Source organism: Accipiter gentilis, chromosome 23 (assembly GCF_929443795.1).
Source record: "Accipiter gentilis chromosome 23, bAccGen1.1, whole genome shotgun sequence".
Lineage (NCBI taxonomy): Eukaryota > Metazoa > Chordata > Aves > Accipitriformes > Accipitridae > Astur > Astur gentilis.
The window spans coordinates 6,020,150-6,036,902 of NC_064902.1; the positions used below are offsets into that span (position 1 = coordinate 6,020,150).

Sequence of the window (16,753 nt, forward strand, 5' to 3'; positions counted from 1 at the left end):
GGGGAATAGAGTACTGAAAGCTTAGAGAAAGAGGGAGCGACCTGTGAGAAAAGCCTCTAAGCACTATGGCAATACAAACACACCATGAACTGCAAAGCTCAGAGAAGGACTCCAGAGAAGCAGCAAGCTCAAAGTGAAAAGGTATGGTGAGGTGGTCACTCCCAGGTAAGTCACAGAGCAATGTGGCCTTTTTCAATAATCCTAGCAACTGTCTTCACATTCTAGACAGTCTTGGATGAATATTTCAGATAAACTGTGAGGATTTTGATGGCAGAAGCCACTCCTACCAGCATTGCTGGGTACTGCAGCTCTTGCAGCAGCACAGGCTGCCAGATAAGGATTCCACTGCAGTATGCACTGTGCTATCAAGTTGATGGGCATGCCCCACTGTGCACATGCTATAGTGTATATACAAAACACAGGAGATGAGCTAACCATCAAGAAAGGAAGAAGAAGCAGGTGGGGAGCTAAAACTATAGGCAGCAGCTAGCATAAAGCAGAAATCAAAATCTCCCATGTAAGAACTGCTGAATACATCCCACTAGAAGCAGAGTTCTGCCTCCTGTATACTCATACCTAACTGTGCAACTGGTGCTTATAGAAACTTGGGCAAGTGGCACCTTTGTGACACACTCCGAGCAGTGCTGTGCTCTTGACCAACAAGGCTCCTCAGAGTCCTGTGTTCTGTCCACTGTTTCTTGCCCATCACCTGTGGTCCACCAGAAAGCCATCCACACTGGAGAAGGGGCTCCATTCACTCTCTGAAGCACAGATATTAAGCAGAGATGCTCAGAGTTTGCCTCCTATATACAACTTGCACCTTATGGAGACTCAGCTCCACACTTCTACTTCAGAGTGGCAAAGCAGGAATGTGGCAGCACAGGCCATCCCTCCTAAAACCGCAGCTTCATTTTGACAGACCCCTTCTCAAGAACCTTGCCTTCTCTAGATGAACTTCATGTAATGGTTTCTTCACCGCTCCCTTCCTCCTCCATCACATCTGTCATTTGCATACCTCCAGGTCCTGCCGTGTCTAGTAATGGCTGTGCCAGTAACACAAACTGTGAAAATTACCCTCATGTCATATCTCAAGACTGCGGCTCTGAAAACTGAACATTTCTCAGGTCACACTCTCCCATCCTTCCTTCATGCAAACATGAAGGAATAATAATAACTCCTTCCTATTCTTGAGGCACTATCATCCTCCCACGTGACAGCTGGGATGGCTATACTATTGAAAGAACTAGTAAAGGGAGGAACAAGTACAGCTAGAGCTAGGTTGCCAGAACTGCCATTAAGAGCATTTGAGCTCTTCCTGTGACTCTGCAGTGGCCCTTCCTTTGTTGTGCCTCAGTTTCTCACTGTGGCTGTTGGCCCCAGATATTTAGATGGAAAACTCTTCTTTGCCATGCTGCAAATTCCAGCCTGGGAGCTGAGAATCCCAATGCAATGTCTCCTGATGCTCCCTGCTACGGACAGGATGATCTCAGAACATCCCAGCTGTCACGAAAGGAAGGATGAAGCCTGAGACTGCTTCTGTAGCCCTTCAAAGCAAGCTGAACCCAGAGCAAATACTTAATGGAGACAAGGCCCCTTCCTCCCCAGGCAGCAGTTTGTTCACATGTAGCTGTTCTAAGGCCTTCTATCCTGTGGTAACCTTGCTGCTTATGTAGCCATGGTTATCATCATAACACTGACGGGGTAGCTGCAACTGAAATGACACGTTGATGTCCACTCTGCCCAAAATGCTAGGATGAGCACGCATGACATAGAAGAATGACCATTCAGGTTTGTTGGTGAAGGGAGAAGATGAAGCAGTTCTCTAGATCTTGAAGCTGCTGCTTAAACAAAGCTACAGTTCTGACATCAACCACATAAAAGAGACAAACGATGGAGACCAAAACATGTGACAGCACTTCTCTCCACTTGTCTGCAACAGCAATGTATTTGATGCTCATGCACTGTAAAAGCACCAGTTGCTTTTGTGAACAGGATGTACTTTCTCAGGACTCTGTAGCAGGCTGGTTTGACTGCGCGTCATGCTTTCATGCTCAGAGGTGCACTTGCTGCAGAAAAACTAGTGCTGGTACTTTGGCTTACTCCCACATCCTTTGGTTTTGCACTGGCAGCACTGGAAATCAGCAAAGCAAATCTGATTTATCATGCTGCAGCAGAGTGGTGCGCTCTGTCACCAAGAAGCAGATGAGACGGATTTCATAAAAGCTGGCTCATTCTTCGCTCTTTCTGGATGTAATTGAAGAAGAGACAGCCGTAGAACAGTCACAGTCCTTTCTGAAGTAACTGAGTACCCCACATCCTCTACATAAGGTACTCTTACAATGGTCTGTAAGACAGCAAAGAGATATTATTCCAACCATAACAGCAGGGAACAGAGTAAGCAATAATACACCCAAGGTCAGGCCAGCAGTTTGTCACACAGCAGGGATCTGAATCCAGATTTCGTGAATCCCAGTATAGGACAGAATCACTGGCAAGTTTCCAGCAGATGCAGCGTTAAAACTTCTCAAAGGGAGCAAAGTGGAATGACAGCTTCTTTGCCTCTGACCTAGCAAAAGCAGATGGAGAAAAGAGTACAAGTCACACCTGCTTTTGGGCTCAGCTGGAATTACTCAGGCCTTGCTTGTGGGCAGGAAATGCTATGAAAAGGTTCCCCCTTCTCTGCCAGCCCTAACCCACTCTGCCCTCGCAGTGAAATCCGCATGCATGTGGATTTCTTTCCTCAGGCATGAGAGAAAGAAATCTAAAGCAGTTTGCTCAAGAGCATATCCCCTGAAAAAGAGCTGGTTTTGCAAAAACTCCAAATTCCACACACCATATTCCCCAAAGGCCTGATCCCAGGATCCAGCCCAGAAGGAAAACAATCATGGTATTCAGTTCAGCACAGCACATCTACGTTAGCATGATCGCTCCTCTTACTACTAGCATGTTTCTTGGTCTGCTCCATTCCTTCTACCTAGCGGTAACATAATCCTCATGTACCCTCTCTGGAGGGAATCAAAAACCCCAACGAACATGAGCAGGCATTTTAGCAAACCACTTGCACTTTTATTCCACCCTCAGAAGGCTGTTCTGCCAGACCCACTGTGGCAGTGACAGACGAGACCAAAGAGTCCAGGGACAGAGAGGTCATATACGTCAGTATCCTGCAAGACACCACCTCCTGCTTGCAGGCACACTTACAGAAGAGTACCCCAGGCCAGAGGGCAAATCTTGGGAACAGTTCAGATGCAGACTCTGAAGCCTGGGCATGTCAGCCTAAGCCCATCTGCCACAAGCAAAGAGGTGTCTGCAAGGCAGGAGAAAGCTGGGTACAGGTCCGATTCTGCAACTAGAGCACATTTTAGAACATCCCTGAGGCTACAGTAACTTCTGCTACCTGTCCCAATTGCAACAGCTGAATGCAGAGCATGCTTTGGCCATGATCCCAGGGCTGCAGGATGGTAGCATGTAAATAGCCTCCTGTGTTCACCAGGGACTGGATGGACCATGCTGAGATTTGCAAGCAGCTGCCAGGCACAAGAAACAGAGGAGGACTGTGACATGACGCTCCACAGGGAGGAACATCTCTAACTTCTGACACTTAACTCAAAGCATATCAAAACATCTATGGAAGAGGAAATAGCCTGGAAACTAGTAAAGTCTCTCTTGGTATCGCAACATCTTGACTGTGAGAGAGAAGCCTTGTCTCACTCGGTATTTGTCCCTCTGGGTGCAACCTGGAGTAGAAATAGCAGTTTATTAAAACTTAAATACAGCTTTTGAAAACTTGCCCAGACAAACAAAATGTTAATGCATGTTTTTGGCTTGGTCTTCACTGCTTAGGAAATTACTCCTCCCCTGTAATAAGATGAGCTGTAGCAGCTCTGTTATTCCAATCACCACAGGCACAAGTATCACCTGCGATGTCTGAAGCACACTGCCCTTCAGCACACCTGGTCCCCCCCTTTACATCTCACAAGCAAGGAGGGAAGGATGTGCAAGCAGCCTACAGAAAAAACATAATGCTGGAGTTCTTTCCCTCAGAAATGAAGACTGTGAGGAAACACAGGAACAGACTACCGCATGGAAGCTGCTCTAAGGAGAGAGTCAGCTGGTCTCCATCTCAGGACAGGAGAAGAAGTACTCAGCTTTAACAGAGGCAAGGAAGATGAGGTACAAAGGATAACTTTCTAGCAGACAAAACAACAAAGCACCAGAACAGATTGCATGCAAAAGTCCTTATCAGCATTGGAAGCCTTTTAGATCAGGCTGGACAAACATTTGTCAGGAATGATGTAAGCCAAGTTGACTCTTACTTGGACAGGGAAATTGGGCTAGATGACTATCAAGCTCTCTTCCAACCCATTTTGATCTATGGCCCTGCATCAAGGAACTGAGTGCTGGGCAGTAATCCACACACATTCAGTCACCTGAGTCCCCGGAGTTTTCACATGTCACCCTACTGCAGTCACTCTATGTCTGCCAGTTCCTCACCTGGAAAGGAGTCTCATCCCTACAAGACCACAAGCTGGGCTGAGCACGCTGTGAGGATAAACACATTTCTTTGACTCTCTAAGGTCCCTGAGAAAGTCCCTTTCACCCCACATCTGTTTAAAAAATATGCTAACAATAAAAAAAAGCCCAGAAGAATATCTATCCTTTAATGGATACAGAAGGGAACATTGCCACCAGAGATGAGGAAAAGGACGAGGTACTTAATGCCTTCTTTTCCTCAGCCTTTAATAGAGAGACCAGTTATCCTCAGGGTACTCTGTGCCCTGAGATGGAAGGTAAGGATGAAGAGCAGAATAAACTCCCTTAATCCAGGAGGAAATAGTGACGTACTACACCGTCTGGACACTCACAAATCTATGGGACCCGATGGGATCCATCCAAGAGTACTGAGGGAACTGGCGGAGGTCCTTGCCAAGCCACTCTCTATCATCTATTGGTGATCCTGGTCAACAGGGGAGGTCCCAGAGGACTGGAGGCTTGCCAATGTGACGCCCATTTACAAGAAGGGTCAGAGGGAGGATCCAGGGAACTACGGGCCTGTCAGCCTGACCTCGGTACCGGGGAAGATTATGGAACGGTTTGTCTTTAGACCATTCACATGGCATGTGCAGGACAAACAGGGGATCAGGCCCAGTCAGCATGGGTTTATGAAAGGCAGGTCCTGCTTGACCATCCTGATTTTCTTCTATGACCAGGTAACCTGCCTAGTGGATGAGGAAAAGGCTGTGGATGTTATCTACCTTGACTTCAGCAAGGCCTTTGACACTGTCTTTCATGGAATAATCCTTGAGAAGCTGGCATCTCACAGCTTAGACAAGTGTACTCTTTGCTGGGTGAAAAACTGGCTGGAAGGACGAACCCAAAGGGCTGTGGTGAATGGAATTAAATCCAGTTGGTGGCCAGTCACAAGCAGTGTCCCCCAGGGCTCAGTGTTGGGGCTGGTTCTGTTTATCATCTTTATCAATGATCTGGATGAGGGAATCGAGTGCACCCTCAGCAAGTTTGCAGACCAAGTTGGGAGGGAGGGTTGATCTGCTTGAGGGTAGGAAGGCTCTACAGAGAGATCTGGACAGGCTGGATCGATGGGCTGAGGCCAATTGTATGAAGTTCAACAAGGCCAAGTGCTGGATCCTGCACTTTGGTCACAGCAACCCCACACAGTGCTACAGGCTTGGGGAAGAGAGGCTGGAAAGCTGCCTGGCAGAGAAAGACCTGGGGGTGCTGGTTGACAGCCGGCTGAGTATGAGCCAGCAACGTGCCCAAGAAGGCCAACGGCATCCTGGCCTGTATCGGAAATAGTGTGGCCAGCAGGAGCAGGGAGGTGATTGTTCCCCTGTACTCGGCACTGGTGAGGCCGCACCTCGAGTCCTGTGTTCAGTTTTGGGCCCCTCACTACAGGAAAGACATTGAGGTGCTGGAGTGTGTCCAGAGAAGGGCAACCAAGTTGGTGAGGGGCCTGGAGCACAAGTCTTATGAGGAGCAGCTGATAGAACTGGGGCTGTTTAGTCTGGCGAGAAGGAGGCTGAGGGGAGACCATATTGCTCTCTACAACTACCTGAAAGGGGGTTGTAATGAGGTGGGTGCTGGTCTCTTATCAAGTAACTCGTAATAGAACGAGAGGAAACGGCCTCAAGTTGCGGCAAGGGAGGTTTAGATTGGATATTAGGAACAATTTCTTTACTGAAAGGGTTGTCAGGCATTGGAACAGGCTGCCCAGGGAAGTGGTGGAGTCACCATCCCTGGAGGTATTCAAAAAGCGTGTAGACAAGGCACTTCAGGATTCTATGATCTTGGGTGGAAGGCTGAAAACACAGGTGGTCCTTGCACTTCAGAGTGCTTAGATGAAAATTACCCCAGAACAAGAATGGTAGTCTGTCCTCCAGCACACTAGAGATTGTCCAAAACCATGGATTACTGCAGCCCTAGGGGTGCTTCAGGCCTCCCATTAACAGCCTGGGGTACAATCCCAGTCCTGTATCATAAGCTGTGAGGTCCCCTTCCAGCTTCCCTACATGAGCCCCGTGCCGAAGCTGTTTTACTGGCACAGGAATAGAGGTTAAAGCCCCACTTTGCAGCTGTGCCTACACTGAAGCCCTGTGTTGACCCGAGTTCTCTCACTGGGGCACTGCACCTTGCCACACTCCTCACACAGAGGGAAGCTGTGGCAGGACTGTTCTCCAGCACAGGCACAGCTAGGCTGGGACCACAGCACCATCTGCAGGGCTCTGCCAAAGACCAAGCTTTTACCAACTCCTCCTCAGGGAGGGCCAGCCTTATCCTGGTAGATACTTTACACCTGGTAACTCTGCAAAACCAGACGTGAGCACACACCCAACCACGCTCTTCAGGGTCCTGGAAGAAAACAAAGCCCCTCTCTGAAAGCATCACTTCAGGAAAAAAATCACCGTTTTGATACCGTTCCAAAGACCCAGGAAGTTCCCAGAAAATTAAACGTATATCACATGCTAGATTACATAAATGCCGACTGAAGCGTCAGCCTTCTGTGGCTTCAGAGAGCAGCTATACCTCCGCAGAGAGCTCACATGCACAGTATACTGCTGGCGTCAGCTGAGCCTCCTGCTCACCGGCAGCAAAGACAACACAGACATGGCCCAGTGCTTTATCAAGTGCGCTGGGAGTGCCTGTGGTTCTTTAAAACCACCATCTCCAAAACACTTTGCAGGGCTTCCGTACCAAAATGAACCTGGGCCAATATGCGTAAAGCACTGAAGAACACATTGTACTATACCAGCACATTCCATTAGATGCAAGTCTGACAAATCCAGCCTCTTGGGAGGAAGAACAATTTTTCTCCATTCTCGTCTTTATAAGAAGGTCAGCAGCACCATGTGATTTTCTGAGACATATAACCACTATGCAACGCAAACCCACAGAAATGCAAGTGTTTTTATTATTGCTTTAGCTATAAATATAGGAATTTAACACTTGTCCTACTGGATTAGACCAAGAGTCTGTCTCACAGAGAAAGCGTCCTGCTCAGAGCTCAGACAAGTGATTGACTGATGCTCCCAAGAAAAGGCGCTCTGCTTTCTGCAGCCCAGCCACCAGCACTCTCAGAGGGACATCTGAGTGTAGCCTGCTGCAAGGAATCAGCCTACCCCTTGAAGAATGCAGTATGATGCTGTTCAACACTCATGAGCCAGTAAACTATCCAGCTTTTAAAGCATCCTGCACAAGGAAGCTGTGTATGTGTCATACATAAACACTGCTAACACACAGATGAAATCTGTGAACTCATTTCTTTAATTTTGAAACAAAGTCTGACAAACTGAACTTAAAAAAAAAAAAAAGACCCTAAACTACTATTTAAAGAAAAAACAACATACCAAACAAAATAACACCTCTGACTACAATTTGTACTCATGGCTCTAGCAGGCAAAACTGTCAGAAATCAGCTGTGCTGGAACTTTATTTCCAAACTTAGGATCAAGTACACTTTAACTGAACTTTTTTAGTTCTCTCCTTCCCTAGATTTCTTCTACTGTGTTTAACCAGGGCAGGTACTGCAGTCCAGAGAAGGCTCATAACTTCAAGTGAAGAGTGTGTGGGACATGGCAAACTACTGGGGTGCGTAGAGCAGTGGGAAGGATAAATGTGAGTGATATGATGGGTTGAAAGGCCAGTTTGTGAACAGAGCTGTATAAGCCCTGAGGGTGGGGAAAGGATCCATGTGGAGACCGAAGCGCTGGTACATCAGAAATAGCTCGGGTATCTGTGGAAAAGCAGGGCCAATGTTCAAGAGTTAAAGAGCCAATGAAAGAGTGGGGAGTGTGAGTGTAGGAGAGACAAAAGGGACTAGATGCATTAGTGCTCATGTAAAGTCCTCTGAATCTGCTGCAGCCTTCCAAACAGATGCAGTTTGCTGATGCAACTCCTACCTCAGTGTTTCTGGCTATGCACTCCCAGTGCAGCCCGGACAGAGAGCCTGACAGCACCTCCCTGGTGCACACAGACTGCAAAGGTCACTGTCTAGACACTTCCACCCCTACTGAGTGCTCACCTCCACTGGCCCAGCAACTGCTTCCATTCAGACTGGTAGACCAGATCCTTTCATTTGCTTGCTTTCCTTCCTTCCCTGGCTAGCTATGGTCAGGAATGGAACCTGCAGCAGCTTGAATTTAATCCTGCCATTATTTATAATGTCACGATGTTGACTGTCCATTTCAGGGACTTCTCTCAGTGTTGTTTCAGGCAGCCCTACTCTGAGTCATCCTTCCCAAAGAAGCAGACCTCAGCTATTCCCACGGCTGTCAAGAGACTGGGTCCTACTCCAAACTTAGCTTGTCAAATTTTTTACAAGTCATTTCACCTTCTGTTTTTCAACTTCTCCATCTGCAAAACCGGAGTAGCGATTCTGGCCTTCTTTGTAAAGTCTTGCCTTTAAATGCCTTACATGGAAGTTAGACATTTCTATTACTATCAGAAGCAATGTGCGGGTGCCAGATGTTTATTCAGGTCTGCTAGCATGTTTGAAAATGTAATTGCACAGCAGTTCCTGTAAGGATACTGATCTGAAGCACTATCTTTATTACAATGTTTTGATTGTTTCTGGCAGCATCCACCAAGCGTCAGGTGCTGTAGATTCAGATGGTGTAACATGTGCAATGATCCTTCAACGACATGTCCCTCAGCAGGACTGGGAAACAAAGGCTGCTCTGCTGTTGGAGATCTACTCCAGAGCATCAGAATCCTGGAATAGAACTGAATTTGAAATGTGGAGGTTAGTCATATCCCATCATACCTGCAAGTCCATATGCCAATATAAGCCAGAGTTTGGACCTAACATCCAGTCTGGTCACATTCTGTACCAATTTATCTCAAGGCAAAAAAAAAAAAAAGTGAAATTCTTTCTAGGTCAAATGGGTGATCTGGCATGTTGAGGAGCTGTATTTTTAATGAAATATCTGGAGCTGTGAACTCTTCCATATTGGGTCCTGAGATTAATGAGTCACTTTAGCAGAGCAAATTTGCATGCAGTTCCCCAAGGAAGGTGAAACACTTCTACACGCTCTGCTGAAGTTCTGCATCTCTGGATGAAGTCTGTATCAGGAAACGAGGAGGTCTGCTACTGCATGGAGAGTTCAATGCACTGTGGAATTAAGTGGAGATTCCTTTTGCCACGCAGAGTTTTCAACAAGCTGTTCAGCAGGGCTCACCAGCAAAAAGCATACTAAAAGAAGAATTATTTCTGGTACAGTTGTCATCTGCTTTGTTTTTGGATGTGCAGAAACCTAGGCCTGTGGGAAAAAGAATGACTAGAGCTTTAATTTTTGCTAGGGAGAACATGCCTCTACCTCCATCCTATAAAAGCAGCAATTTTCCAATGGTGGAAATCTCACCAGAGCTGGTCACCCCATCAAAAAATGCTTACCTGCATCAGAATTTCTGACTCAGAAACACTTGCCAGCCTATCTCAGGGTTATGAGAAGGTTGAGATACTTGAAGGGAGCCCCTATTTTGTTAAAGATTGGCTTCAGCTGTGGACTTCTTTGGCTGAGTTCATTCAGTACATCAGGGTGCAGAAATGTAATCTACGAAGAACACAGACCTATACCTGAAGCAAAAATCTGAAGGTAAAAAAAGACTTACTTGCCACAGAAGTCCTTGTGAATGGCACGGAGGATGAGTAGTAAGTTGGGGTGTGCCTGTAGCCAGTTCTCCACCATATTTGGGTGTCTGGGATCAACTTCCAGAAACACACTCCTGAAATGACACATTTGGGAGTAGAAAGTGGGGAGATATACACATGTAGGTCGCTAAACTGATAAAAATTAAGGTCTGTCTTTCTGGACGACTCCTTCCAGTGCAGAAAATGAGGTGGTCAGCAAACACACTGCAATCCAATAATCCTAAAACAGATCACAGCTGTCCATTTAAGATGCAGATCCCAACTGCCTCCTTAAGGGGGAGAAAGTGTTGATCTTGGGAGGAATTCTGATGGTAGTCCTCTGTGTAAGCAGTTAAACCCTTGTATCAAGATGTAAGGATACCTTTTGAACCCCATGCAGAGATACTGCCAGCTCTGTCTTTCTGAAGCCCCCAAAGATTTAAGGCCTGAACGAAGTTTTATGATGCAAATGCATGAACACCGACCACTGGACTGGCAGCACGAAGTTCCTCTTTGTATAAGCAGGGTGACATTAAGTCCCAGTAGCGAGAGTCATAAAGTACAAGTTACTACACACATTTTCCCACAGTAAATGTCTCCATAAATCAGCTATGAAAACATCATCAGCATTCAGACCTACATAGAGGACTGTACAAAGGAGAGTGCAGCAGGGATAAGGGAACTAAACAGATGACCTCAGCGCACCAGGATTAGGCCTGGGCACTGCAGGGCTATTTCCATCTATGTTTCATGATACTGGCACATTTCTGAGTCTCCACTCCTGCGATGAGGTAGAACCACCCTAACTTACAGGCATGTGGAGACGATGGAACTGGTTACAGCCTGTGACAGCGCAGCAAGATACAAGTTTAACAGGCAAAGAATGGAAGCCAAGCCCCAATCATACGCTCTCCTGAGAATTCCTAAAACATCCCACGCTGAATACTCTCTATAAATTCACCAAACTAACTACAAGCTGGGTGTGGATCTCATTCCTGACCTTAAAAAACTTCCACTCCTCAAAGGGGGCTCCACCTTATAAAACAAACAAAAAGGGAAGGAAAAAATAATCCTAATGAACAACCCCACGGGACCAATCTCTATTGCTGGGAAGTTCTGAGGAGCATCTTCTGCTTTTGTGGTCATGCAAAGCATAAGGAACGAATTCTTCTGCATGCAGTATGCCTCTCAATATTCCTGCTCCTCTTCTCAAAACAGCAGATTTTCAATGACCTCTCTTATACCGGCCGAATGTCAGGAATTTTCAACAGGATATGTTAATGCCCTGGCACAACAGACTTCCGGGTATCAGTGTGTTGATTTTGAAGCACAAAATGGATCCCACATGACAGAGAATAAGAGCAATCAGTCTTGAGTATTAACCATGGAGAAATTTAACATTCAAGAAACTATCCCTGGCTGATCTTCTTTCTCCTGGGATATTCAGCATTGTATCCTGGCACAATAAACATGCTTCCCCTAATTAAAGGGTGGGAGGAAAGTAGAGATCTACATCCCTTCTCACAGAGTTCTATATTGCTTCTCCTTCAATCAGCTATTCTGCTTAGAAAGCTTCCTCTTCCCCCCCCCCCCCCCCGATGCTCCTTCATGTTCTTTTTGTTGCTGCTTTGACCTTTAAAGATTCTCATTTCACTAATGACTATGAAACACCACCACTGGTCAAGGAAGGCTCATACCCTTTTATTAACCGATTTCAAGCTAATTTTGCTTACGCACATGATGTTTTTTAAACTGCTATTATTAGATGGGGAGGGGGGACAACACAGACGGACATTTTTGCAACTGTTTTCCCTCTGTACCTGCCTGTACAAAACCAGAAGTTATAGAACTCAATGAACAAAAGATATGAAATTCAAACAGAGAACAGTGCTTACCCAGAATCCTTCAGAAGAGAAGGAGCCAGAGCCAGAATTGTTTTGATGATTTTCATCCCATCATCTCCCCCATCCAGTGCATCAAGGTCCTCATAGCTGGAATGTGGGAATAAGATGATGTTAACAGCAATTCATGTGGCATGAGCCACGCCCTCGAGGATGCATTGCCCTACGCTCCATGGAGAAAGGTGCACCTAACACACCTGAACTCCAGTACTCCTATAGCAGGTGACAGCACTCATAGCTTTTATGTAAAATATAGGGAGTAAGAAGGCAGCTACCACCAGAGGCTGCGATACTCCATATTGAGCACAAGCAGAAAACATCCCCTGAACTCTTCCTGAAAATTACGAGCCAACTGCAGCCAAGGTCACACAGTTCCAACCCGTGGACCTGTTCTCTCTGTGCTAGCTGGACAGGGAGAGAGTGGGTTGTACAGCAAGGGATCACTTGCTGTATTTCAACCATGCCAACAACCAGTTGGACTGCCTTCTAACCTAGCAGAACGAATTAGGATGTAGAAAGCTCAGCTTTCAGAATCTGCTCTGGTGCACATCTTGTACAGAGGTGGGTGCGCAGGACTTTGTCCTGACACACATGACAATCAGTTCTGAGGAAGAACCAGCACACACAAAGTAGTTGCACAGCCCAAAAGAGCTTATTCATGTTTGTGCAGGTTGGTTTGCTTCAGACAAGTATTGGGATGAGAATCTGTCACAGGATTTCCACCCAAGTTTTTTTTTCATTACAAAAAGATGCTCAGATTACTTGTACTTTCTTTCATAAACTCACATAAATTATATATATAAAAAAAAAAGGTCTAACAGGAAAAATGTTCTGAAACAGTTTTGAATTGGAAACTCATTAATTTCAAAGTGTGTGCTTTTTCCAATTTAAAAATATTTAAAATTCTTTGATATTGTTTCAGACCTGTAAGCAGTATCAAAGTAACACTGTACTATTATGTACCATATAAAGACACCTACACTATGTACATGTATGCTACATTTGCATGTTTTGTGTGCAATTTTGTGTAGTATAAGGAAGCAGACAAAAAACTTTGCTTCAAGGAACAGGAGAGGAAAAAATCTATTTGTTTGATTACCAGAGGATTTCTGCGTCCAAGGAAGCCATGTCTTCATGGAAGACATATGGGGGGTTACTGACTATGAAGTCTATGGGGCCCCAGACTAGAAGCTGCTCAGCAGAACCTAGAAAAGAAAAAGAATCACAACCAGCTCTCAACCATAACAATCTTCCCTATAAGCTCAGCATCAAAATCCTATCCAGGAAACTGTCTCTCTAGACACATGCCCATGTGTGTTTGGCTCTGCTTTTCTCTAATAAAATTTTATCCTATTTCTTTTTGGGATAGCCTGGCCTGCTCACTCTCCCACCTTGAATGCAAGAGTGATACAAAGCTAAGCACAGGAAAAGTATAATTTTTTCATATCAACAGCCCTGCTTAGTAGAACACATTACAAGGCACAAGACCTTGATGCTCTGGAGCTCTGTGCCCACCTGGATCTAAAGCAACAACTGGAACTTGAGAGAGCCCACAAAGACCTAAGTGGGAGCTTAGACTAGCTGTCGGGATGCATATCCTTCCTCTTATCAGAGCTGCAGAAGGACCTCTAATGAGCAGAAGAGCCAGGCCCTCTCAGCAGTATCAACCATCTAACAGTTTGCCCTTCTGCAAAGTTCAGCTCGCTATGCTTATGCTACCATCTGCACTGGCACATACCAGCCCTGAATCAGACATCACGTAACCATGTGAGTGTGGCACTGTCCTCAGGCCAGCCTCTTAGCACAGGGCTTACCCATGCAGGTCCAATGTCAACCCAGCTACGTGGCTTTTGGACTGGAGCTGGCTGGCTTACTGCTGTTTGGAGTATGGGCAGCAAAAATGCCGGTTTGCAGACAGAAGACTGCAGACATACCCTTCAGACGCAGTAAGTGCTAAAAACAATAGTGTAAGAAAGGTGCACTAACAAATCTACAATGCTGGAGCTCCTGGCTAAGAAACTGCTGAGCACATATCTACCTAACCGGATAAGCCTCACCAAATGGCAGTTTTAACTGGTTTCAGCTGGGTCTGGGGAAGACAACAGGTATCCTTCCCTGGTTCAGCTCACCTAATTTCAGGTGAATAAGGCTGGGCATTTAATCTAAGCTAAATATCCAGGCTGCCTCTAACATCAATGGAGAGACAGGCACATACATGTTTATCTAAAGCATCCATGCCAGCATGGAATAAATTACACTCTGTATATATTTGCCTCTCCCCAGTAACACTAGAGAGCACCTGGACTACCAGCTCAGACACAACCTTTAGACACCTAAAATCAGGAACAATTCACCTTCTGGTGTAGTCAGGGACTCCTCTCAGCTGATCATCTAGCCTGGAAATCCCTGAAGGGAAAAGCTTCACTGGTACGCTTCTTACTGACCTTTTTCTCTATTAACTTCAACACCCTCCTGATGCCTGCATCCCAAAGGGGTCCCTTGTCTGTCTCTCATGCCTGCTTCCCCCATCAAAGTAAAAAGGAAGAAAGGCAAAGGGGATCATAACAGTGAAAAGAGTTACTGTATGAAACATCATGGTGGAGGATGTGGATCTTCTCCTGGAGTTGCAGCCTGTAAAATTCCAGATGCAAAACCAGAAAGATTAGGAAGCATGTTTGTGTGGATTGACGAACAGCACATTCTATAAACAGATCATTAAATATCACATATCTTATCTAATACACGTACATCCTATGCCACTGACTGCAGCCGGATTCCTCTCAAACTGCAAGGGAAGTTTAGGATCTGCTCTTTGCCTGCGGAAACAAATTCAAAGCAAAGAGCACACTCTGCACCCATGGTGATTCCAGGGTGCAGCTCCTGTGCACCCAAAACCTGTATGTATCAGCCCTTGCCATACATGCAGCAGTATTCCTCTACCCTGCTGCATATTAACTGCATCTCCAAGGCCTCCCCTAGGTAAGCTGAGCATCCCTGGAAAAAAAAAACCCCAAACCCCCCAAAAACCAAAAAAATCCCAAAAAATGAAATCCCACAACAACAAAAAAACAACCAAAAAAAACCCACAGCAAAAACAAAAAAAAAAAACCCACAGAACAAAACCACCTGCTTCAAATACTCTTACAATAGCAAATTTATGTATTTGCCATATTCTTTCTCAATTCTCCTTGGTAATCATGGAATCACTTAGGTTGGAAAAGACCTTTAGGAACATCGAGTCCAACCATCAACCATGCCCACTAAACCATGTCCTGAAGTGCCTTGCTACTTGCTTTTTGAATACCTCCAGGGATGGCGACTCAACCACTTCCCTGGGCAGCCTGTTCCAATGCCTGACAACCCTTTCAGTAAAGAAATTGTTCCTAATATCCAATCTAAACCTCCCTTGCTGCAACTTGAGACCATTTCCTCTTGTCCTATATCCAGCCACCTGACAGAAGAGACCAGCACCCACCTCACTACAACCCCCCTTGAGGTAGTTGTAGGGAGTGATAAGGTCTCCCCTCAGCCTCCTTTTCTCCAGGCTAAACAGCCCCCGTTCCCTCAGCTGCTTCTCATAAGACTTGTGCTCCAGGCCCCTCACCAACTTGGTTGCCCTTCTCTGAACACGCTCCAGCACCTCAATGTCTTTCCTGTAGTGAGGGGCCCAAAACTGAACACAGGACTCGAGGTGCGGCCTCACCAGTGCCGAGTACAGGGGAACAATCACCTCCCTGCTCCTGCTGGCCACACTATTTCTGATACAGGCCAGGATGCCGTTGGCCTTCTTGGCCACCTGGGCACACTGCTGGCTCATATTCTAGATCTTAACAGTGTTCTGGCATCTGAGTGTGTTTTCTAGGCATCTTTGGATCTCATCTCACATGACAATGTTAAGGTGATGAGATGTTACTGCACACTACCGGGAGGCCAGCACGTGCAGTGCAGCAGAACTCCTGTGCCAGACACAGCTAGGAAAAGGGACTCCTTTTAGGGACAGCTGATGCACAGACTGTACAGTATAATGTATTTAAAATACACACTAGGATCTCTCAGACAGAAATTTCTAACTCATGACCTTTCTTGCCCTGACATCTCTGTGCATATGAATTGGGAAACACGTGTTATGGTCAGTGCCTTTCATCTGCAGCCAGATGTCCCCTGGGTGCTCACACCAGCAGAACCCCTGAAGGCACTAGAAGACATAAATACCTCTCCTTTACCTGTGACAAGTGAGCAAGGAAGCATGCTGGCTTGCTATTTTTAAGAAACACGTCTATAAAAGCCTTGGTATTTCTTAGGGAGAAATCTTGGCAAAGATTCTGATCTCTCTGACTCACTACACTAATCCAAGGTAGAACAACAGCCTTGAGACTGCCAGACTGCCACTGCATGGTGCTTATGGTGCTCTAGTCTGTCACAAGCTGGCATGATCCGTCCCTAGCTTCCAGCTTGATACAGAATATGCTCCCTTCCAGGAGAAAACAGTTGAGACAGTGAGCCCCTTAAATCTTAGGAATTCTGAGTAAAGCTCCCTGGATGCTCCCAGGACAGGAAAGAGATGCCAGTCTAAAAGTAGCCTTTGTGCTTGGTGGCAGCCTGATATGACAGGAGAGGCCACAGAAACAAAGAGTGGGGAACAGCAAGGAAGGAACAGAACTTCTAATTCCTCAGCTACATGGTCCATCCATCAAAATACCTCTCTTTT

The 16,753-nt window shown here is 46.0% G+C and overlaps 1 protein-coding gene across 2 annotated transcripts in view; it reads right to left on the minus strand.

Annotated features, from left to right (window-relative positions):
- HEMK1 (HemK methyltransferase family member 1) overlaps positions 1-16,753 on the minus strand; it is a 111,788-nt gene that overhangs the window by 70,513 nt on the left and 24,522 nt on the right. The window contains exons 7-11 of one of the 2 annotated variants that reach the window (XR_007509324.1): positions 14,627-14,676; positions 13,145-13,250; positions 12,040-12,135; positions 10,126-10,239; positions 8,537-9,773 (exon numbers count right to left, since the gene is read on the minus strand). Coding sequence is in view for 1 of the 2 variants with exons in the window: in XM_049826954.1 (XP_049682911.1) it covers positions 9,737-9,773; positions 10,126-10,239; positions 12,040-12,135; positions 13,145-13,250; positions 14,627-14,676 (403 nt within the window). In the remaining variant the exon portion in view is untranslated. Of the gene's footprint in view, positions 1-7,413; positions 9,774-10,125; positions 10,240-12,039; positions 12,136-13,144; positions 13,251-14,626; positions 14,677-16,753 lie in introns of those variants that run through there. The other variant, XM_049826954.1, reaches the window with a different exon arrangement.